This window comes from Heterocephalus glaber, unplaced genomic scaffold (assembly GCF_053883595.1).
Source record: "Heterocephalus glaber isolate CG9 unplaced genomic scaffold, H.glaber_assembly_v1.0 deba00000738, whole genome shotgun sequence".
Classification (NCBI taxonomy): Eukaryota; Metazoa; Chordata; class Mammalia; order Rodentia; family Bathyergidae; genus Heterocephalus; species Heterocephalus glaber.
This window is the reverse complement of record NW_028258161.1, coordinates 12684249-12709442: the sequence shown is the minus strand read 5'-3', so window position 1 is coordinate 12709442 and position 25194 is coordinate 12684249. Positions and strand designations below refer to the sequence as shown.

The 25194-nt window shown below is 42.1% G+C and overlaps 1 protein-coding gene across 7 annotated transcripts in view; it reads right to left on the bottom strand.

Annotated features, from left to right (window-relative positions):
- Nucleotides 1-25194, bottom strand: part of Arhgap12 (Rho GTPase activating protein 12) — a 99846-nt gene that overhangs the window by 71849 nt on the left and 2803 nt on the right. For all 7 annotated transcript variants that reach the window (XM_004861801.4, XM_004861802.4, XM_004861803.4 and 4 more), the window contains exons 2-3: nt 14466-14504; nt 11228-11978 (exon numbers count right to left, since the gene is read on the bottom strand). In XM_004861801.4, coding sequence (XP_004861858.2) covers nt 11228-11908 — 681 coding nt within the window. In that variant the 5' untranslated portion in view covers nt 11909-11978; nt 14466-14504. The remainder of the gene's footprint in view (nt 1-11227; nt 11979-14465; nt 14505-25194) is intronic.

The window sequence follows — 25194 nt, the reverse complement described above, 5'->3', positions numbered from 1 at the left end:
CTCTCCCCACAACAGGGCGGCTCCCACACGCTTCCAAGCACACACTCTGCACCCCGTTAAGGGGCTGGCACAAAACAGTTCTGACAAATCTCAACCTATCTGCTTGGGATGAGAAGGCCCGACAAAGGACTTCATGAATCTCCTTGCGGTGGTGCATGCCTGTCATCCCGGGACTCTGGGAAGCTGGGACACGAGCACCGCAAGGTGGCGTCCAGCCTGAGCAGCTTAATAAGACCATGTCTCAAAGTAAAAAAAGCTGAGGAGGGAAGGCCCGTGCTTCAATCCTCAGTACCTCAAAATCAGAAGGGGAGAAAAGCCTACAGCGTTCAGTAACTATTGCCTGGGCATCAGAGCTCCCCAGGGAAACGGGTTCAACACGGTGAGCACACACACACACCTCCTACACAGTCATGTATTTCTACAGTGAGGGAGGGAGGAGGGCACAGGAAGAGAAAGGCGGGGAAGAGCACAAAGGGGAGAGGCTAACTGGGAGATGGGTTTGTACTGATTTCAGCAAACTGACTCAGGTGACTGTGGAAACTCAGCAAATCCAAATCGATCTGCAGGGGAGTCCACAGGGAGAGATCCAGGCAAGAGTTACGGTGAGTGCAGAGGTGGTCGGCTTTCGGAGCTCCTTCTAGCCCAGTCCTCTATTAAAGCTTCTGACTGACTGGATGAAGTCCAGCCACGTTACAGGAGGTAAAGCGCTTCACCCAAAATCCAGTGGTTTACATGTTCATTTCATCCCAGAAACATCCAAAATAATAACGGACCAAACCTCTGGGCACTGTTGCCCAGCCAAGTTGACACAAAAATTAACCATCGAAAGTTCACACCTTGTCAACAGCAGACACGTCTCAAGGTCCTCTGAAAAGGAGCATTGCTCTCACTACGTAACAGACGACCTGCTACAGTGTATGCTGTCAAGACGTTGGCAGAGGCAGGGAAGACAGGATCTCTGGCATTAAGGACTTTCTAATCTGAAGAGAAAAAGACATGCAGAAACTCAGAGAATATTAGTTTACTCCTCATATTTGAACTGCTGGATCTTCCCATGATGAACCAAGATAAGCTTGGGAATTTTATTCCCTCCAGTACTCTCCTTGGCCCCTATGTTAGTTGATGTCAATGACTGACCTGGTGTAGGATAAGTGCAGTGTGGAAGACACGCAGCCTCCAAGTCAGAAAAGGAGAACACTGCAGACAACTGCTACACTGTCCGCCTGGCACCTCTCCCTTATCCTAGGAATAGCATGTCTAGCACTTTCAGGGAACTTTCTCCCTGCAAAAATCCAACTACGCAGTTCAATCACAGCACAAGCGTGTCCCAATTCAATCCAAGGCAGATTCCTTCTCCAAGAGTTTTCCACTTAGAACTGAGGGAAGAAACAGATACTGCAGCATGACGACTAGGGGTATGACCCTGGCGGTTGCCAGCAATTTTTCTACAGCTATTTGGAAGAATGACACGATCATGGACACAGAACAGCCAGAGATGAGAGATCAGATTAGAGACTGAAAGGATCCTGACAGTGAGTGAGCAAGCACCAGTTCTACTCAGTCCCAATGCCCCAAAGAAGAAATATTAAAAAAAAAAAAAGAATAAACTCATCCTGTAGTTTGCTTTCAGGAGCCAGGAAATTCTTTTGTCTAAGCCACTCACAGTGGGTTTCTAGCACTTACACCTAGGAGTTCTGACTAATGCACAAGGATTAAGCCAAATGCATCTAGAAACCAGGATGTAAAAGACAAGGTAGGGTTTAGAAAAAAGGTTAGAGACAGACAGACAGACCAACTTGTTTTAAAAAGGGTGAGAAAAGGGTCAAGGTAGGGATTTGGTTTTTGAGGCAAGGATACCACTGAGTGAAGGCTAGCTTTGAACTCTGCAGATAGCCAAGCTGGCCTTAAACTCACATTCCTGCTTCAGACTCCTGCTGCCGGGACTACAAGAGGAAGGGTTTTGACCTGACTTGGAAGAGGTGAAAGGCAGGTGAATGCACACTTCTGTGCAGACCGGGAGTCAGGGCAGGGCCAAGCAGGACACCTGCCTCCGTGAGAGTGAGCAAGTCACAGCCAGACCACGCCTCTCCCCTCCCTCCACTCGTTTCCTGCGAGTTTGGGGGTTCTTTCCTTCCCTTTATTTTCTTTCCCATTTTAGTATCTTTTCTCCCCTTTACGTTTTCCTCTTTCAATTTTTTCTCTCTTCCTTATTTTTTATTTCCTGTGTTTTGCTCTGTCGTTTTTTTCTTCTTCATTCTTTCCTGCGATGGCTCTACGCACTACTAATTTCCTTCTACTCCCCAACAGGACCCCCTCTCTTTGCTCTCTTCGTTCTCATGTCCCACTGAATAACTGTCCAACCGCAGCTCTTCATTCAGCTCCCACCCCTCTACCTTCACTAGTACACCTATTAAACTTCACGAGTCACGGCAGACTACTACCGAGCTACCGAATATCACATCACCGCTGTTGGAACTGTTCTATTGTTAACAGAGGTAAGGTTGTTCCATTCACTAGATATTCACCCTAGGTCAACTAGAGGTAAGAATTTGGTTTGTCTCAGTGTACACACCTCTCTTTTTTATGGTTAGGAGTGGTACAATATTGGTCCTTAGGGTTTGTCAATATTCAGTCTATATTTGATTATATCATTGATAACAACTTTATAACAACAGTTAAGGTGACACAGCTGTTGCTACTACTGGTTTTCTCAGGATGCCACTATCTGGACAGCCTTGGAGTCATTAACAGTACTGTTAATTATCTCATTCCTGGAGGACTGGGTGCTGGGCCAAACACACTGCAACCTCCTCTCCTCAGAAACAGAGGTGACTGTATCCTGGAGCAGAGGCAAAGGCCAGTAGTTAGCCACATTCAGGCACAAAAACAGACATGAAGATCAATGAACAGAGTAGAGGACGCAGAAACAACCCAAAGCACATTCAACTATTTGATTTTTGACAAAGGGGTCAAAAATATACACTAGTGCAAAGTCAGCCTCTTTAATAAATGATGTTGGAAAAACCAGCTACTTGCATGCAGAAGATTGGATCTAGACTCATATCTCTGATCATATACTAAACTCAAATCAAAACGGTTCAAAGAACTAAATTTGTTAAAACAGAAACACTTACTTGCTGGGCCGGTTATTTGGCTCAGCAGCACCGCTCCTGCCTCGCAAGTGCGAGGCCCTGAGTTCAATCCCCAGTAGCAAAAGAAAAGAAACACTTGCTGGAAAATAAAACAGGAAAAATGCCTGAAGTCATGGGTATAGGCAGGGACTTTCTGAAGAGAACCCAGGTTACACAGGAAATAGTAACAAGAATCAACAAATGGGATCACATCAAATTAAAAAGCTTCTGCACAGCAAAATAACCAACAGAATGAAAAGGCAAGCTACAGAATGGGAAAAGAATTTTGCCAGCTACTCCTCAGAGGACTAGTACATAAGAATGTCCTGGGCCATTAAACAAATCTCAAGTTTTATAAATATTAAATCATATAGAGACTATTCTCCCACCACACTGGAATCAAACCAGAAATCGGTAACACAAAAATAAGACAATCTCTACACACTTGGAAACTAAACAAGGTACTTTTAATAATCCCCAAGTCAAAAAGTCTTAAAGCCAGGTGTGGCAGTGCAAGCCTATAACCCTAGCACTAGTGAAGCAGGACGGATCACCAATTCAAGGCCAGCCTAGACTACATAGCAAGACTTTGTCTCAAAGAAATAGAAAACAATTAACACAAATGAAGATACAACATATCAAAATGGATAGGACAGCCAGGTGTAATGGCTCATACCTGTGATCCCAGCACTGGAGAGGCTGAGGCGCAAGTATCACCATGAGTTCAAGGCCAGCCTGGGCTACATAGTGAGTTCATGACTCTTGAACTACATAGGGAGACCCTGTCTCAAAAAACAAAACAACTACCACAACAAAACTGGACAGGACAAAGCTAAAGCCATACTGAGGAGAGCTCTAAATGCTCACATATTTAAACCAAAAAAAAAAGAAAAAGTCAACTCAATCATCTAGGCTCTCACCTGAAGAATCTGCCTCCCACACTCAGAGTGAGCAGAAAAAACAGAATAATGAACAAAAACAATGAAGCTAATAATGGAAAAAGAAAATGCATGAATCAAACAAGCTGGTTACTTGAAAAACATCACTATAATTGACAAAACTAACAAAATTGACAAAACTGAGAGAACAGATACACGCAGAATACAACAGAAATACAACATAAATGTAGTAGTATCAAAAACTAAAAGAATACTACCAGTAATTCTACATACATAAATGTGAGACTTAGGTGAAATGTACCTGAATTATAAAGCAAGAACCTGTCTCAAAAACAACAACAACAACAAAACAAGCATAGAGGAAAACTTCAACTAAGAAGGGCATCTATACACAAATCTATACCTAAAGATACTCAATGGTGAAAATAATGTTCTTCTACCAAAAACGAGTCCTATTGCATGTGGTGCTGAAAACTGTAGCCAGTGCAATAAAGAAAGGGAAATTCAAGGCATACAGAACAGAGGGTAAACAAAGGTGTTCTTATTTCAAATGACCTGTCTATACAGAACATCACACAGCATCAAAAACAAAATGAAAAAGCCTTCTGAAATCAGTGAATTAGGCAAGGTAACAAGATACAAGATGAATGTGAAAATCTGACACACGGAAAGCTTAGCAGTCTAACTCCCACACTAAGATCAAGACAAATGGCAAACAAGCTGAACACCTGTAATTTCTGGGACCCAAGGAGTACCAGGGTCTCAGACAATCACTTCCCAAATCTGGAGAGGAGGCAGATCCACAGTCCTAGATTTACTTACCTAGAGCAGAAACTACTGGAGTGATAAACTGGCAGGAATATTTTAGTAATTCTGATGAACTGCCAGAGGCCGAACAGGAACTAGATAAGAACCACTAATTTTGGGAGGCGTGGTCTCGACAGGGACCCTACATTTCTGTGTTCCAAAAACACCACCACATTATTTCCATAAAGATCTAAGAAATAGGGCCGGGGATTTAGCTCAGTGGTTCCAATGCCTGCCTCACAAGTGGAAGGACCCGAGTTCAATCCCCAGTACCAAAAAAAAAGAAAGAGGTGGGTATGATGGCACAGGCCTGTAATCCTAGCACTCAGGAGGCTGAGGCAGGAGGATTTCATCCAGTTCAAGGCCAGCCTGGGCTACATAGTCAGACCCTGTCTCAAAAAACAAAAACAAAACAAAACAAAAACAAAAAAACAGATCTAAGAACAAGCCTGGAGCTAGGTTTTGTGGCCCATGCCTGTAATCCCTGTAATCCCTGTAATCCCTGTAATCCCAGTAATCCCAGCACTCAGGAGACTAAGGAAAGAGGATCATAAACTCCAGGCCAGTCTGGGTAGCTCAACAAGACCTTGTCTCAGCATAAAGTCTAAAACAGGGGTGTGGATGTGGCACAGTGGTAGAGCACCTAGTGCCAAGCGTGCTATAGGCCCTGAGTTCAATACCCAGTAAACTCACCCAAAAAAAATCCAAGAAAGGCAGTCTCGTGGCTCTGACACACAGAGAGGAGCAGAGTGGCATACACCCAAGGAACTCTCCATAAGGAGGCCACCCCTCCTCCCTGGGTTAAGAGACCTCACCAAAGCCTCGGCCAACCTGGGGATGGCTTCCCAGAGCCCAGCGCCCTCCAGCCCACCTATTTCACCAAGGACAGGAGCTGGTAGACACTCAGGAGTTCACGCCCAGTGACACCGAATAGAATAATGAGATTTAACACGGACTCCGCCTCCCTCCTCCACGGCGGCTCAGTGCACAGCAGCGAATCCAGGAGTCAGCTCTGCGAAGGTTGGACGCACAGTGAGGGCTGAGAGGAGCCCAAACAACACACACTCTGAAGCCTCTGGCATCCACCACTACAGCAAACACTACCCAGTCAAATTTCTAGCCAGAGTGAACGAGCCCTCACATGAGAGGGCTATTAAATCCAGTTACTATTACGTGATACATGCCTGGCTTGAAAACTACACAAAGAGATGCCAAACAGCAGGAAAACAAAACAAGCAACATGATCAAACTGGGATATCAAGCAGATGTTGAAATTATCAGACAGAGAATTTAAAATAACTACTAATTATATGGTAACTCTATAAAGGAAAAAATGGGACAACATACAAGAACAAAACCTAAACACAGAGATGAAAAAATACATAAGAAATAATCAAAGCCACATGCCATACTGTCACAGAAATAGACAGCATATTTGACGGTAAGAGTAGCACAATGGACAGAGTGGGGAAAACATCAGTCATGAGCTTGAAGATATGCCAACAGAAAGTGTCCAAAATGCAAGGGTAAATACCTAAAAGCTTACATATAAGAGTATTTTTTGTTTTTCTGTTTTTTTGTTTTGTTTTGTTTTGTTTTGTTGGTACCGGGGATCGAACTCGGGTCCTTGTGCTTTCGAGGCAGGCGGCTAAATCCCCAGCCCAAGAGTCTTTTTTTTTTTTCAGTGGTTTGCTTTTTTGTTTTGGTTTTTGTTTTAAGACAGAGTCTTAGGTCAGGCTGGCCTTGAACTCACTATGTACCCCAGGCTGGCCTCAAACTCTCAGGGATCCTCCCAAGTACTGGGTGAACCTCCTGCCTTAGCCTCCCACCTGCTGGCTGGGATCACAGATGTGCACCACCACACCTGGCATATAAGCCTATCATTTGAACCACAGAAAACCAAAGAAGAAAGGAACTTGCAAGAAGCTAGAAGAATAAAAAACATATACAGGGGAACAAAGAGAGAATTATGACAGAGAATGGCGTGATATATGTAAACCGTTGAAAGGGAAAAAAAATCAACTGAAATTCTATATTTAAGCAGAAACATTTTTGTGAATGAAGAAAACAAATGAAATTGAGCACTACCAGACCTGCCTGCAAGAAATGTTAGTACTGCTAGCTGGGGTGGGAGTGGGGATGTAGCTTAATGGCAAACTTTGTGCCCAACATGTGTACCGGTCCCTAGGTTCAATCCCCAGCTCTAGAGTGCGACTCCCCAAATCAATCTACAGACTTAAGACAATTCCTACTGGAATCCCAGCTGGTTTCTTTGTAGAAACTGACAAACTAATTCTAAAATTCATATGGAATTCAAAGGACCTAGGATACACAAACATTCTTGAAACAGAACAAAAAACACAGGAGGACTAACACTTTAATTCTTTAATACTTACTACAAGAGCAATCAAGACAGTGTAAGGACAGATGTGTAAATCAATGAAACAGAACTAAGCCCAGAAATAAACCAGTATGTCTGTCTACAGTCAGATGACTTTCTACAAGGGTGCCGCGACCCTTCAATGAAGTTTGAGTCTTCAACAAAACCTGTTGGGACTGAGAGAGGCAGCTCTAAGTTTGCAGAGAAGTGACTCAACTGTCTCTGCTCCTCAGTTCATGGCCACACTGCCGTGCTTCTCAGTTTATTTAAGAAACCTGGGGGCCAGAGATGTAGCTCAGGGGCACCAGGCCTGCCTCCAAAGCGCAGGGCCCTGAATTCAATCCCTGGTACCCAAAAAAAAAAGTAAGAAAGAAACCTGGGGAAGGAAAAGAAGGGAGTGTTCCAACACTTTTTGCTGAAAGGGACACCAAGAGGACCTGTCATAAAAGTTACAGAGATTGGCTTTATACCTTGGATGAGACCCCCTATGCCCTGTAAAAAGACAACCGAGGAGAGGCCTCCGGCCGATGTAGGGAACTCCAGAAGTGTGTGACCCTCCGGTGCCTCACAGACCCCCACAGGCAGCTGGGGTCGCACAGGAAGACAACCCCGACAGGATTCAGTGTGGTAAGCACCCTTACCCAAATCTCCTTCGCTTACCCTCAGCAGTGGAGGATCTGGGTCTTAAAAGAAGAAAGAGGGGAAGCTGTCTGAGACAGAGTCTCCTCATTGCATCCTAGGTACCAAAACAGGAGGAGTAGAAGAGCAGACAACGCCCCTGTGCCACTGTAGTCTCCAGAGGCACAGGTTAGGTCTCTGCTGAGGAGAGGGGAGCACGTGTATGGACACTGAATTCAACATTAAAATGTTTGAGTGGACCAACAATAAAAAAAAAGTTGGAAGCCCAGGTGTGGTGGCACACCCCTGTAATCCCAGCACTCTGGAGGCTGAGGCAGGAGGATCCCAGAGAGTTCGAGGCCAGCCTGGGCTACATAGTGAGTTCAAGGCCAACTTGCACTACAGAGCAAGGCCCTGTCTCAAAAAAACCAAAACATTAAAAAAAATTAAGAATCTTTGTAATTAAAATGACATTCTCAAGACAATCCACAGAAAGGGAGAAAATATTTGCAAATCAAATATTCAATGAGGAACCTATCTAGACTATTTTATAAAGAACTCTTACAACTTGATAATAAAAGTGCAACCCAATTTAAAAATGGGCCGAAGGGGCCGGGGATTTAGCTCAATGGTTTTGCTGCCTGCTGCGCAAGCACAAGGACCCGAGTTTGATCCCCGGTACCAAAAAAAAAAAAAAAAAAAAAAGTCACAAATTCAAATGTGAGATATAAAACTATACACCACTTTTAAAGGGGAAAAAAATAGAAGCATTCAAAATCTAGAGCCAATTTGAAGCGGCCAGTGTCCAGATATTTGGTCATCTTTAGAAGCAGCTCCTCCCATCCAGCCAAGCCTGAATCAGAGCACAACCTCAACAGACCCCAAGCCTTCAGAACAACCAGCTAAGGTGCTGATTCACTGACCCACAGAGACTGGGAGATAACAGATGTTTACTGTTTCAAGCCACTAAATTTGGGGGTAGTGCTAGGCATGCTGACACGTGTCTGCAATTCCAGCACTCTGTGAGGCTGAAGCAGAAGAACTGAAGTTTGAGCCCAGCCTGGGCAATTTAGCAAGACCCTTTGTCAAAACAAAAAAGCACTGAGAATGTAACTCAGTGTGAAGAAGGCCCTGGGTTCAATTTCCAGTGATGCAGAAAACAATAGCACTAGACACCTAATGCCCTTAACTATGTACCTCAGCGTCCCTGTGATCCCCATTTAGCATGAACTTAACTGTAACACACAGAGGTTAAGTAATCTTTCCAGGCTAAGACATAGCTCAGTGGTCCAGCACTTTCCTGTGAGGCAATGGGTTCAAGCTCCAGGACTACAGAGAAAAACAAAGTAATTTTTCTCAATTATTGCAGAGCTGGCAAGTGATAAGGAACCAGGTTCAAACCTAAAGGCAGGAATAGTAACCACTATCCAAAACATGCTTCCCAAAGCTGAAGTAGTCTCCAAACCATGGCTTTTATTTGTTGCTATAAAGTAGAAGGCAGGGTTATCTGGTAAGAGCAGGGGAAGGCAAGTGATTCAGGAAAATGAAGAAAATGGCAAAGGGTTAAAAGAGTTGCCATGGAGAGCTAGGAGGAGGGCTCACCACGAAATCTAAACTGGATTTCCAAATAGTGCTAAGGCGCAGGTAGGTTAGGAGCCATGAACTTCTACAGCAGGGAACTTAAGATAGCCATACTGAAGAGAACATTGTTTATGTCTGTAAATATAATTCGCACTGTGATAGTGCTTAAGGCTGGATAGAATTAAAAATACATCTTTTGAAAACCTATTAGTTCTATAAGAAGCTATGTACAGAAAAATTCAATGAAACACTGTATGTTCTATGTCAGATTATCAAACAAAGACTGAAAGAAAGCCTATGAGATACAGCCTAAGAGATAAGCTGAGAGTGCACCTTGATCCCAAACACCAGAATTTTTTCTAAAGAATTTTCCCTTTTTTCTATTTCTATTAAAAAATGTTATGAGTCAGGCGTGGTGGCACATGCCTTATAATCTCAGCACTCTGGGAGGCTGAGGCAGGAGGACTCCTACAAATTTGAAGCCAGCCTGGGCTACACAGTGAGACAGACCTGGTCTCAACAAAGGAAAGGGAGAGGAGTAGAAGTGGGGGAGATGTGGAAGAGAGGGTGCAGAGAGGGGGAGGAGAGGAAAGAAAGTTATAAACTACGAAAAGAATGTACTTCCATAACCAGACCATACCTAACAGCAGCCTCCTAATTATTCGCTGACTTGCTGTGATGAATAATCTCACAACAGAGCTTCAAACCAAAAGTTTATCATTTTCTTCCAAATACATCCAATTTTAATTTCATGTATATGCTTTTCTCTTTGGCCTTGGTACTGGGGATCAAACCTGGAACTTCATGAATGCTAGGCAAGTGCTCTCTACCACTGACCTACATCCCCAACCTTTTTTGAGACAGCATCTTGTTAAGTTCCACCTGCAATCCTCCTGCCTCAGCCTCCTGAATAGCTGGGATTACAGGTGTGCGCCACCATGCCTGGTTATGCATGTGTTTATTGTTTAGTTTTGGGGTTTTGTTTTTTTTTTTGGTACCAGGGATCAAACTTGGGTCCTTGCACTTGTGAGGCAGGCAGCAGAACCACTGAGCTAAATCCCTTGCCCCTCACACATGTACTTTTAAGATGACTTTACTTCACTTGAGAAATAAATTGGCACCAAGGTAACTGCAGAAGAAAGTAAAGTGGGGGAAAACAAACCACAAAATTTTTTCCAAGCGAAAAGTCAGTGTAGGCCGGGGATTTAGCTCAGTGGTTCCGCCACCTGCCTCACAAGTGGAAGGACCCAAGTTCGATCCCCAGTACCAAAAAAAAAAAAGGTGCAATGAGCGAAAGTCAATATTGTAATGACATCTTTCCTCAGATATCCATTTTTGCGGGGTGGGGGGTGGGGGGGAGGGACTGGGGATCTAACTCAGGTCCTTGCGCTTGTGCAGCAGGCAGCAAAACTACTGAGCTAAATCCCCGGCCCAGATATCCATTATTAATTGAAGTACTGAAGTCCAATTGAGTACTGTTAGAGAACAGTAAAATTGTTTCTATTAATAGAAATATACCAGATAAATTAAATTGTTTATGCATAATCAACAGACATAAAAATTAACTTCCATATTTAAAGTAATTCTATCCCTATAAAAGCACAAGGATTCTAAAAACCAGTGACCCTTTAGGAATTTCCCAAGTTATTTCACACATCTTCTAGCTCTTTAAAGCATGACAGAATCCATGTATTCTGAAAATATAAAGCAAAAACAATTTTAACTCTCACAAGGATTTTAATTAAAGAAAACATATAATTAATTGTTATTAAGGTAGTAGAAGAGTTTCATCATTCTGCTTTTAATCTTACCCTTATCTGTTCGGTGGAGCTGCTGCTAAGCTCGTCTCCAGATTCAGAATCTTGATGTAATCTCTCTGAGCTTTCTCCTGCTGAATCGCACGACTCCTGGGAGAAGCTAGTTTTCTCTACGTCCAAGAACTCCTGACCAGGAAAGTGACCAAGTAAGCGCGTCCTGTTCTGGCTGGAAACTTTGGGAGAGTGTGAGTCACTGTTCAACTTTCCGTTGTTGTGGGTCATGTCCAGGCTTAGGGTGAGAATTTGACCTGGATTACAGCTGGGTCCAAAATTCTGATTGGCATCACGAATGAGACCTGTTCCCTGAGCAGACGGTGAGGGCTTTCCGAAACTCGAAAGCTCAGGCAGTTTGTTCACATTCTCTGTGGATCTCTGAAGATGCAGACTCTGGATCGTTTTCACAGAACTGTTTGGCAGTCCGGCGGCCTGCTTCACAGGCGGCATCAGGGCTCTGCGGGTGAGCTCCCTCACATACTGGGCCGGCACGTAAAAGGCTCTGGAATTCTCATCCGGTTTGACTTGCCACCAGTCGTCATTGGTCTTTTTCACCAAGATGTAGCGTTCCCCTTGTTTTATCACCACCCTTCTGCCCTTTGCTTCGTACGCATAGTCATACTCCACTTCAATGTATACTTGGCCTGGAACAGTCTTCCCACTTCCATCAGCCATCTCCATTCAGTAATGTTCACCTCTCAAAAAGGATGAGCGCCACATTATAGCTTTGGGGCTTGCTGCAGTAATGGAGCTATTTTATTTAAATGGAGAAAAAGAATAAAGAAATAATTAATGTAATCTGGATTTGGTGTTTACTCGCCAACGTCACATAATACAGCCCATTTAGAGAAAAATGCCTCCAAATCTCAAGCCTAGAAAGTAAAACTGTACCTAATGTCACGTGTATTACCCTACATTAAAAACACTTCCATTTCATCTGTATTTTTCAGTTATTTATGACCCAAGCCAAAACTAATGACTGGAATAGTAAACTCACTAGCCAATATACTATAAAAAATTAAATGAGGAGAGACAGGAGGAAGGTGAAGTAAAAAGGATCAAGATGCCAGATATGTATACACCAACTACCCAAGCGGAATGTACTATGCATCACAAACGTAAAAGAATTGAGACAGACTCTAATTCTCACAACCATCTTTAATTCCTCAGAAAGGCTCAGTCATAATCACTAATACATAACAGCCACTGACGGAAAGCCAGGCACTGGGCTAGTGTCACTAGGTATATATATCATCTAAGATGCCCTCTGAAGTTGGAGCTGAATTTTACTGACCTTCCATTAATATTTTATTCTATTTTCCAAAAGATTAAAAATATCAGTGAGCTTAAAACATTTAAATTACCCAAACCTAGTTTACTAATTTAAATTTAAAAATAAATTTTAAATAAATTTTTAAAAAGAACAGCATTATTATTACAAGACAAAACATATAAAAGATTGAAAGAAAAAAATGAGTTTACTGAGTTTCCCAATTACCTCTACTCCTTTTTTAGACCAAATCTCACAAATGCCAACAGTCTTTTACATTATAAACATTTAAAAAAAAAAAAATCACTGGGACAGGCATGGTGACGCCTGCCTATATCCCAGCACTCAGGAGGGTGAGGCAGGAGGACTGCTGTGAGTTCCCCCAAGACCAGCCTGTACTGTATTATATAGTGAGTTCAAGGCCAGCCTGAACTACATAGCAAGTCCCTGTCTCAAAAAAAGCCCTCCCTCTCCTACCTCCCCTCCTCTCCCTCCGGGCACAGTGGCACACGCCTGTAATTCCAGCACACTAGGAGGCTGAGACATAAAGGTCTCAAATTTGAGCCCAGCTTGGACAACTTAGTGACTCAGCGAGACTTTCAAAACAAAAAAAGTAAAAAGGGCTGGGGATGTAGCTCAGTATGAAAGTCCTCAGTTCAATTCCCAATACCACCAAAAAAAGAAAAGAAAAATGGGAGGAAACTCTACTTCATCCTCCATTTCAAAGCCTATTACGAATAGCCCTAAATTGGCTTAAGAAATTCAGAATAAACTTTTATTTCTACACCAATGCCAAAACATTTTATTGCCTCATATAACATTACACTCAAGGTTCAAAATGATCACAGAATCTCAACATTGCTAGAGTGGTGCATAAACCAACTCCCAACTGCTGTGAGATGAAGTTCTTCCCCAAGATATGCTCAGTACCAACCCCAGGACCTGGGAATGTGTTCCAAGGAGTTGGAAATAGAGGTTTTGAGATCATATTTGATTAGGGCCCCAAACCCAATGACTGGTGTCTATAGGAGAAAGAGATTCAGAGACAAGGAAATAGGGAGTGAGAACCAGCAACTGTCAACAAAACCCAGAAGCTAAGGAAGATGCAAGCAAGGGGTATCCCTGAATCTTCAGCAGGCACATTCTGCTGACACTTTGATTTTGGACTTCCAGTCTACAGTGCTTTGACAGAAGAAAATTCTGCTGTTTCAAGCCACTGTGTTAGCAGTATAGGGTTAGGATCCCTAATTCAAATATTCCAAATGCTCCAAAATCTGAAACTTTCTGAGCACTGACTTGATGCTGGAAACAGAAAATCCCATATATGATCTTATGTGATGGGTCAGCCAAAATGCAGGCACACTAAAAATACCAAATAAAAGTATCTTCAGATTATGTGTACAAGAGGCATAAATGGGGCCGGGGATTTAGCTCAGTGGTTCTGGCGCCTGCCTTGCAAGTGCAAGGTCCCAAGTTCAATCCCTGGTACCAAAAAAAAAAGAAGCATAAATGAATTTCACATTCAGACTTGGGTTTTTTCCCCCAGGATATCTCACATATACACAAATATTCCAAAATCTGAAGAAAAAAAAAAATCAAATCTAAAATATTTCTGGTCCCAAGCATTTCAGAAATGAGAGACTCAACCTGTATTTTGTTACCCTAAGAAACTAAAACACTGAAACCAATGCTCAAGGATGCCAATTTTAAAGCAAACTGACTTTCCAAAAAATGTGTAAACCCAAGAAGTCCATGACAATCTACAGTCTGCCCCAGCACCCAAGTACTGAGCACAGTACTGGCAGAAATGATTACTTTCCTGAGGGTGATTTTCTTCTCTATCACAAAACCTATAAGGTGGTAAATAATTACTATGGCAGTTTCAGTAACTAAAATTTACTTTCTAGGCAAACTACTTGAGTAACATTCAATACAATAATGTTTTCAGAATAAAAATTTAAAACTTACCTTAGAAAGACATATAGGTATCCACTGTTACATTTAAATCTATAAAATAAAAAAAGTTAATTAAATAAGATTCCTAAGAACATAGAGTTGCTGACACTTTCAGAAGTGTAACATTTCTATAATAGGTATAAGGAGCACAGGATGGTTTTGTATCTTGTGTTTTGGCACAATTTGAACTTTTTTTTTTTTTGGTACCAGGGATCAAACTTGGGACCTTGCGCTTTCGAGGCAGGAGGCAACCACTGAGCTAAATCCCCAGCCCAATTTGAACATTTTGTACAAACAATCCCTAGAGCACAGAGCCCTCACCGGCTCCAACTCTATCTCTGCAGGATTACCTTTGTAAATTTCTGATTTTATGAAAAACAACTTCAGTAAAGTAGTTAAGATGACAGAACTGGTTTTTAAGTTTACAGAACGTGTGGGCAAAGAGAACTGAAATTCATCAGAAGTTATTTGGAACCTACCACACCCCTACCCTGTGCCACTTAGTTATAAATCACAAAACAGGCTTTTACGATGAAGAGTTCTAACTTAACTACATGATTAAACTTATCAACACATCCCCACAATGAATGTAATCATTATCGACTGCAAGCGTGCACTAGTAAAAAATTCTTAAATTACATAAAAAAGAAAAACAAAAACTAAAAGGGCTGCGAGTGTAGCACAATAGAGGACTCGCCTAGCACAAGTGAGGCCCTGGGTTCAACCTCCACAAAAGAAATAATTCTTTTAAAATTAGCAACACCAACTGCATGGCAACCTGCTAATATGTTCTTCCTGATGCCATGCAGTAAAACATACACAATGTCACATATGTTGTGTTCTTCTGTTAAAAGCTTATGTCACCATAACCAATTATTAGGAAACCAATTCAGAAAGGGAGATACTCTAGGTAACAGACCTGAACTCTTTGTAAGAGTTAATGTCATTAAAAAAGATAAAGAAAAGGGGATTCCTAGTGATGAAAAGAGACTACTGACATGCTAACAACCAAATCTAGCTGGTGGCCTAAATAAGTACCTAAAATTTACCACATCCAAAATCTACTTCCTATCTCAGCCCTGGCAAATTTGTTAACCTATGATTTTTCCCATTACAGTAAACAGAAATTCTAATCTTCTCAATGCTCAGCCTTTACTTTCCTGATTACCAGGACATTAGTCACTCTGTACATTAACCCTTTACCTAAATTTTTCACAACTTTTCAAAATGCCACACTGAATTTGTCATGTACTGCCTAACACCATTTCAGTCGGAAACAGACTGTAATACAACGGTGGCTCCATGACAGTGGAGCTGAAAAATTCCTATCACGGCATACTAACATCATAGTGCAACACATCGCCTGTAGGTCTGTGAGGTGAGGTGCACACATGCCCACCACACTGGCAGCAATACAGAAAGTAATCACATACCTGTATGTACAGTACAGAGTACTAAATCATGACTGTTACTGCTTTACTGTGTTCATTGTTCCATACATTTTTTTGTTGTTTTTTTACTTTTTTTTACTTATTAAGGAAAGTTCCCAGACATGTGGTACACGCCTATAGACCCAGCACTTGGGAGGCTGAGGCAGGAAGATCACTGGGAGTTCTAGGCCAGCCTGATTTACACAAGACCCTGTCTCCCATAAATAAAAGTTTACTAGAAAACAGGACACTACCTTATGGGGGCAGCAGCCTCATACATACTACGTGTACCATGTCTGCATCAAGAAGCCACAGAAATTGGCCGACCATCTAGGTTTGTGTAAGTGCACCACAGGAGGCTCCAACAACATATCCTGTTGCTAAGTGACACATGACTGTTTATCCTTGGATGACCTGGGCCTTTTCTTTTTGTCCAGAGAAACAATAAATTACTTTAAGAAATATCTCTGAAGATACGAAAATGAGTAGCAGCTACTTTTCGGAAGGTTACTGCAGCACAGATAGAACTGGCCAGATATTCCTCCAGAAAAATAAAATACAAAGAATAACATAAGCTGTATGATTTCACAGTAATGCAAGAGGGGCTGTGGGGCTGGGAGACAAGATGGGTTAAGGGCCAGTCTGTGTTCAATCTCTTTCCCTGCCAGGATTTACAATTATACCTTCCCCAATGACTACAAAGACAAGCATGAAGGAGGAGTTCTGGAAGGAGATAAGCATTAGGGAGAAACAAGGAAGTCAGTTTCGTGTAATTCAGCAAGAGACACCCAGTCTACAGTTTTGCTTAAAGGCAACAAGAAGCAGAAGGGCAAGACAGATGAAGGACTCAAAAGACTTGCTACCACATACAGATAAGGTGAGAAGTTACCAAGGTGGAGCAAAATGAGCCAAGTGGATGCGCTGAGATAACAGAGCAGAGGCTTAGACAGACTGCTAATCAAAAGCAGGCTTAGGCCTGGGGCATGAGGCTGGAAGGCCTCTAAGAGAAATTAGCGTATCTAGAAAGCCACACAGCAGGAATTACATATGACAATCAAAGGTCTAGGAAAAGTTAGATAAAATAAAAATGAAAAACCTAATTATAATTATGGATTCAAAAAGAATTAAAAGAATTATGGAGTAGCCCTAAAAATTAGATCTAAGTGAACATTATTCACAAATATATGAATAACTTTTTCTATTTTTATTTTAAAATACAAGCTGTATTAAAAAACAGGCTTATAATTTTAATTTTGATTTTATTATCTCTTCCACAATTTCCTTGATCTGTGGATTGTTCTCTTTTTTGGCAGAACAGCGGCTGGATCCAGGGCCTCACATTGAGCTACATCCCCAGCCCTTTTCTATTTTTTATTTTGAGACAGGACCTCACTACGTTGCTAAAGTCCCCATGTTGAACTTGAACTTGCTATCCTCCTGCCTCAGCCTTCCAAGAACTGGGATTACAGGCCTGCGCCACCACACCCAGCTCTGTGCATTCTTAGCTTAAGGATTTTGTTTAGGATCTTGCTTATTCTACTTCATGCTCTCCCATCACAACACTTGTCTAGTTGAAATCGCTTCTGTACTTATCACCATACTCTTCCATCCATATTCATCCCACACTCTTAGCAACTACAAGGCGCTAAATCAGCAAAAGAGATAAAGTTTTCACTCATCTACTGCCCTGTACACCCATGCTTTTCAAAAATGGCCAGAGGCTTGCACACCTCTTATTAGTCTTCTCCTTCCTCCCCACTCCAATCACTCCTTCATGTCTCAAGAACACACACACCCCACACCTGCTTAGATCTTCTGCTTCTCTGCCCCAGTCAGATTTAGAACATCCTATCACACTATTTTATAATCTAATACCCTCTTCTTTTCAGTTGCCAATTTTAAAAAACAGTCTTCCCCATGTAAACTACTAAGAAACTTTCCACAAATTATACAGCTCAGTAAATGTCACCTGCTTTCCCCAAGACATGTCTTAATCAATTAGATCTTACTAGGAATAGCCAAAAAAGTAATCACAAACAAAAAAAGATAAATACAGTAGATGAATCCATAATTAACAAGTCCAGGATTTAGAGCAATCCAGATATTTAAAACCTATTCAGCAACCCTAATACTGTGAACAATAAAATATTAGCATGTCTCAAATGTGTAAATATTACACAACTTTAAAACACCACAGCTTAAACACTGATTCTCGGCATTAAGTCCTTCAAAAAGTTTAAGGTAGTCATTTAAAATTAATAATCCAACAGGGCCTGTGGCCTGCACTGACACCAGGCCCTCCCTGTGCTACAGGTTTGGGACGGGGCATGTGTTCAGCCTGTGCCTTCCTCCCCCTCAGCCTGTGGGGGAAGCTAGACAGAGGAGCCGGTGGCTCCGGGCCTCTCCCAGAGACTCGCCTAGGTCCTCCTCTGCTAGTCCTGGGCAGAGGGCAGAGCAGCACTGAGAGCAAGGCCTGAGTGAGCCCTGGAGCCACAGCAGACAGGCACACGGGAGCCCTAGAAAGTCCGGGGGCCCCTGCGGGTCTGCTTTCGCGAAGCCACCCAGGACATTTATCAATAGCAGGTGCGCTTTCATGGGAGTAAATACTCTCGGAGAAATAAAGGCCCATAACCTCGGGGCAGCAGAAACTGGATGTCAGAAGGTAGAAAAGGGCTGGCCAGCTGCTCAGAGGCAGAACACCTGCTCCCCATAAACAACTGAAGGAAAAGAGGCTTGCAGATGCCTTTCACACACATAACTGTTACCTGGAGCTAGACACTGACAGGGGCAGTGGCCAGAGGCAGGCTCTGTCCTTGGAGACTCGTCTAGGGCCCCCAGGGGACACCTGAAGCCACGGACAGCAGCCCTATAACACTGTGCTTTCCCATACACACAAAGTGTGACCAAATTTAATGTATAAGCTAGGCTCAGTAACAGATAAATAACAATAAAATGGGAAGTTACAATAATAGAGGATCATAGATACTACTTAAAACTTTTAAAAAGCTGGGTGTGGTAGCACACACCTGTAATCCCAGCACAAGGTTGAAGTAGGAGAATCATTAAAGTTCAAGGCCAGATTGAACTACAGAGCGAGACCCTGTCTCAAAAAGAAGGAAAAAGAAAGTATTATAAACCAAGCTTTTAAAAAAAAAGAAACAAGTTAAGAGTAAAATAACAGTCGTCAAAGGCTGGGTAAAGTAGGATAGAGGGAGGGATGGGGACAGGTTGGTCAGTGGGTGGCCAGGTACAGTCAGATTGGGGAAGTGAGTTCTGTGCTCTACTACACAGGAGGGGGACTGCAGATAACAATAATGATGATGATGATGATGTCCTGTGTGTTTCAAAGAGCCAGAAAAAAGAATCTCCAATAACTTTATCACAAATGATAAATATTTTAGTAAATATGTTGACCTTGTTGACCACTACATAATGAATATACACAGACTGAAACCACATGATACACAATAAATATGCGTAATTTTTATGTCAATTTAGAAAAAGTAAAAACTACCCAGCCATAGTGGCACAAGCCTGTAATCCTAGCTACTCAGGAGGATCAGGCAAGAGGATTCCAAGTTCAAGGCCAGCCTGGGCAACTCAGCAAAACCCTGTGTAAAAGTAAAAAAAGGCTGGGGACGTAGTTCAGGGTCAAGGGTACCCTTGGGTTCAACCCTTTTACTATACATAAAATTTTAAAAAGTAAAATAATTAGATAAACTCTAAGGTAATGAGTGTTAGGATTAATTTATAACAGTTTTTCTTTTTTCTAAAGGGATTCACCATCTATAAGAAAATGGTAGCCGGGCATGGCAGCACACACTGTAATCCCAGCACTCAGGAGCCTGCGGCAAAAGGATTACAAGTTAGAGTGTGCCTGGGCAATTTAGCAACTTAGTGAAACACTGTCTCAAAATCTGGAAGAAAAAAAAATGTAAAGGGCTCAGGACATAGATAGCTCAGTGCAAGGTCCTAGGGGAAAACAGTAAAGCGAGCATGGTGATGCATGCCTGTAATCCCACCTCTCAGGAGGCAGAGGGATCACCAAGTTTAAGGCCAACCTAGACTATGCAGCAAGACCCTGTCTCAAAAAAAAAGACAATTGGGGGACCGGGGATTTAGCTCAGTGGTTCCGCCGCTTACCTCGAAAGCACAAGGTCCTGAGTTCGAACCCTGGGACCAAAAAATAAATAAATAAAAGACAATGGTGTGTTGGAACTCACATGCACTAAATCATCCTATTTATTTATACAGAGGGCCCCTCCCTCCAAAAAAACCTGCTCTGGGAAAGACACTGTTAGAGTAGAACAAAAGCACAAAGTACAATGTGAAAATGCTTACATCATGTCATTAGGCAGCTGTAAATTAAGGCAACAAGATACCACTACACATCTATTAGAATACCTCAAACCCAAAAAACTGACAGTGATAAAAGCTGCCAAGAACACAGCAAAACAGGAACTCTGATTCATTGCTGAAGGAACTCAGAACGGTACACCACCTTGGAAGGCAGTTTACCAGTTTCTTACACAGCCAAACATGGTCTTACCTATGATCTAGCAATCACACACCTAGGTATTTATCCAAATGAGTTAAAAATGTATAACTACAAAAATCCTATATGTAAATATTTATAGCAGCTTTCTTCCTTCAACGGGAGAAAGAATAAAATGTGAGACATCCATACAACTACTATGCAGTGATAAAAAGAAATATGCTATCAAACCACACACAAAAATCACAAGTGGATCTTAATTGTATACTGCTAGTAAAAAAGAAAGGTAGTCTGAAAAGCCACATACTAAATGATTTCAAGGTATAGCATTCCAGAAGTATTAAAAAGCTTTGAGTGAAGGGAGGGTTCATAGTGAAGCACTGGTATTTTGTTATGTCAATAGAAAATAAACTGAAAATAAAAAAATAAAAAAATAAACTGAGTGTGGCAGTGCACACCTGTAATCCCAGCATTCAGGAGGCTGAGGCAGGAGGATAGCCACAAAGAGGCCAGCCTGGGCCACATGGTGAGTTCAACACCAGCCTGAACTACAGAGTGAGACATTGTCTCAAAAAAATTTTTTTTCTCACAAATTCAATAAGCCCTGGGCCAGGGATTTAGCTCAGAGGTGCCGCTGCCTACCTCACAAGCACAAGGTCCTGAGTTTGATCCCCAGTACCAAAAAAAAAACCAAGCCATGAGCTGGGCATGGTGGTGCATGCCTGTAATCCCAGCACTCAAGAGGCTGAGGCAGGGAGATTTCTGTGGATTCGAGGCCAGCCTAGCCTGCACAGTGAGTTCAAGGCCAGGCTGAACTACATAGTGAGAACCTGTCTCACACACACACACAAAAAACAAACCATATCATTCATCATTAACAGATGTTTTTCAATATCCATACCATCGACTTAATTCAGAAAAAGCATTTGATAAAATACAATATCCATTACTGGTTAAAAATAACCCAATAACAACTAAGAATTAGGTGGGAATTTTCCCAACCTGACAAAAGTGTCATCTGCCCAAAAAACCCTAGAATTAACACCATTCATGGTGGTAAAAAACTGAATGCTTTCCCGCTAGACCCGGAAGAAGGAAAGTGGTCAGCTGTCCCCCACCTCTTTCACGCAGGACTAAAAGTGCTGGCCAGTACAAGGTGGCCAGCAAGAGGAGGGGCACATACAGAAAGGAATATAAGCAAGCAGCTTTTGCAGATAACAGGACTGCTTGCGTAGAAAGTCATAAGGAATCTACCAAAGAACTATCAGAACTAGTAAGTTTAGACGGGTCACGCTTCCTGTATGGTAAACACACAAAAATCAGGTGTATTCCCATAAATGAAGCACAAGAAATCAGAAACTGAAATTCTAAAACAGAAATAAATAAATAAATAAGCAAGCAAGCATGGTGGCAAAAGCCTGTAATCCCAGCAATCCAAATGCTTCGTCAACAGCATCGAAACTGGAGGCCAGCCTGAACTACACAGTGAATCCAAGGCCAGCCAGGACTACAGAGCAAGATCTTGGCTCCTGAGAAAAAGGAACTTAACAGGCAAGCTATAGACTTGGAGAACATATCTGCAAAACATTTGAACAAAGAACTCCTGTCTAGAATATATAACACAACTGAAATCCCAGCACTCGGAAGGCTGAAGCAGGAGGACTGCTGTGAGTTCGAGGCCAGCTTGTGCTACACAGCGAGACCCTATCCCAAAACCAACAATAGCAAGATGACAAATAATCCAGTAAAAACAAGGCAAAAGATTTACATGAACTTATTCAAGAAGTTCTACAGATAGTAAAGAAGCTCACAGAAAGATGTACATCTTTAGTCACCAAGAAATGAAAATTAAAACCACAAAAAAATACCATCACACATCTCCTGGATGGCTAAGAATAAATGTACTAGGTTTCTAAGAAACTGGAGCAATATAACATGATACAATCACTTGGATTAAAAATTTTAAAATACATCTAGGACACAGCCCAGAAATTATCTTAAGTATTTGCCCCAGAAAGATGAAACTGTATCTCCACACAAGGAAATTGGCTTTATATGTAGCAACTGAAAACAACCCAAATGCAACCATCAAGTGAATGAATAAATTAATTGTGGTATATCCACCCAATGGAGTATCAATCGGCATTAAAAATGGACTACCGCACACTAACTGAATCCCAAAATAAGTCTGTTTAGTGAAAAACAATCTAGACAAGAGTATATACTAAGCCAGGCCTGGTGGTGCACACCTGCAATCCCAGTACTAGGGAGGCAGAGGCAGGAGGACTGCCTCGAGTTTGAGGCTACCCTGGGCTACACAGTGAGTTCAGGGCCAGCCTGAACTACAAAGCAAGACCCTGTCTCAAAAAGCCAAAAAAAATACTATGAGTCCATCTTCATAAAATTCTAGAAAATGCAAACTAATTCACAGTCCCAGGGATCCAAGCAATAGATGCTAGGGAACAAGGGAAATAAATTACAAAGGATTGGGGGAAGCGATAAATATGTTCATTACCTTGATAAGAGTGACAGTTTCTTATCTGTCTTGTTTTTCATTACTCTAACAAAGTACAGAGAGTTGATTCCTCTAAAGAAAGCCATTTATTTGCTCACCATTCTGGAAGGGCACTGGCTAGGCTCTGGTAAGGAATCCCCATTGGATGGCATTGCAATGACAGGAGCACATGAGAGGGAAGCCACACACGGGACAGGAAGCTGGGTCAGGCATGTAATGCTCACCTGTAATCTCCACACTTGGCAGGCTGAGGCACGAGGATCCCAAGTCTGAAGCCGGCCTGGGCTACACAGTGAGTCCAAAGCCAGCCTGAACTACCTCGCAAGACCCTGCCTTAAAAAAGGCAAGAAGCCAGAGCACCACAGGGAGCGCCAGGCCTGCTGCTCTGGAACAGCTCTCTCTCAGGAACTACCTGGAAAGAATGTCACAGGAACTCACGCCCAGGAATGCAAGTGGCAAATGGCACAACCATTCCTGAAAACAACTCAGCAGCTCCCAGTAAGGTTAATGTAGACTTGGCATTATGACCTATCAACCCCTTCTTCTAGGTATTTGCCCAAGAGCCAGAGAAATTTAAATCCACACAAAGGCCTTATGTGGACATTCACAATAGCCAGACAGTTCAAGCTCAAAGGTCCATTAACCAGTGAAGGCCTAACACACTGTGGTGCATACTTCCACAAACATAAACCATACAAACCTCGAAATTCTCTGGAAGTGGAAATAAGGACTAAGATGTATAATGGATGCTGGGAAATGGGAAGAAAGCGTTCATGTGGGAAGGAGAAGAAGGGAGGGGGGAGGGAGAAAGGAAGAAAAGAAGAAAGGGTCAAGAAAAAAAGTGAAAAAAGAAGGAAAAATGGAAACAAAGCTTTTGTACATAGGGAGGGGAGAGGGCTTGAGGGGGGATGGGTTAAAATAAAATAAGATTTATTAAAGCTAAAATAAGATTCTTTTGAGACTGCAAGGAGAAAATGTGAAAAAAAAGTAGTAAGTTAAACAGCAAGATGGAGTATCACATTATCACTGCTTACTCTAGGAAGCAAAAGTTGTGACAGACACAAATCACACAGTATGTAGCTTTGTGTCTGGCATGTTTCACTTGAAATAATGCACTTCAGACTCATCCACACAGTATGTATCTGCAGTTCACTCCTTCTTAGCATTTAGTGCAGGTATTATTTTGGAGTATGGACAGAGTGACTGAGAAAAATACAGTCAATGTTTAAATTTTCTTCTTTATTTATTTATTTTTGAGACAGACTCTTACTAAAGATTCTTGCTAAGCTGACCAAGCTAGGTTTGCCTGGCAATTCTCTTACCTCAGCCTCCCAGAGTGTGGGATTACAGGCATGTGCCATCTGAATGTTTAAATATTTTTTAAATTACAGCAAAAGATATATTGCCACTAATCTCCCTCAAAATACGGCCCCTCCCTTTGAATGCACATCACACTGTTCTTGCTACTGCACCTCCTGAAGCAGTTCTGCAAGTCCTCTTTCAGGAGTGTCTTCACAAGGCATGCTCAAAAGATGGTGCGTGCTGCTGCCCAGTGCTGTCACACAGGCAGGCAGGCTCACAGAAACACGGCGGTGTGGCCCCATCCACCCGGCCAGTGGGTCTGGCACTGCGCAACCTCTTCTCTGACCATGAAAGATGAGCTTTCTGAATCAACTCAGGACACTGAGGCAGCCACAACAGCAGCACTGAAGACACAAAGCTGACTTCCTGAACCGCTTCAGAAAGTGGCAACAGTGGGGTAGAGTGTCATCATTATGTGTATCTAAAATGTTCCAATAAATGTTAAATAAAATTTTTTAAAAAGAACAATGGGATAAGTGGGTTTGAAGCAAGGGGTATTTTGAGGGAGATTAATGGCAATGTCTTCTACTATAATAAATATAAATACCCTTTATCACACTTCATATATCATACCCTGATAAACTACAGTATTTTAAACCCAATAGTATACAGCAAAATAAATGCAATTTTCAGCCAATGTTTTGGGGGTTTTCTGTGTATTTTGTTGTTGTTGTTTTGGGGTTTTTGTTGGTTTGGTTTGCTTTTTTGAGTTTTTTTGAGACAGGGTCTCACTACATAGTTCAGGCTAGACTTGAACTCACTATGTACCCCAAGCTGATTCTGAACTCAAGTGATCATCCTACCTCAGCCTTCCACGTGCTGGGATTACAGGCATTCGCCACCATGTCCAGCTCAGCCAACTTTTAAAGATACACCTCCAAACTCAAATATTAAATTCTTTTGTGACACAAGGGAAAAGAGCAGGGAACTCAAAATCAG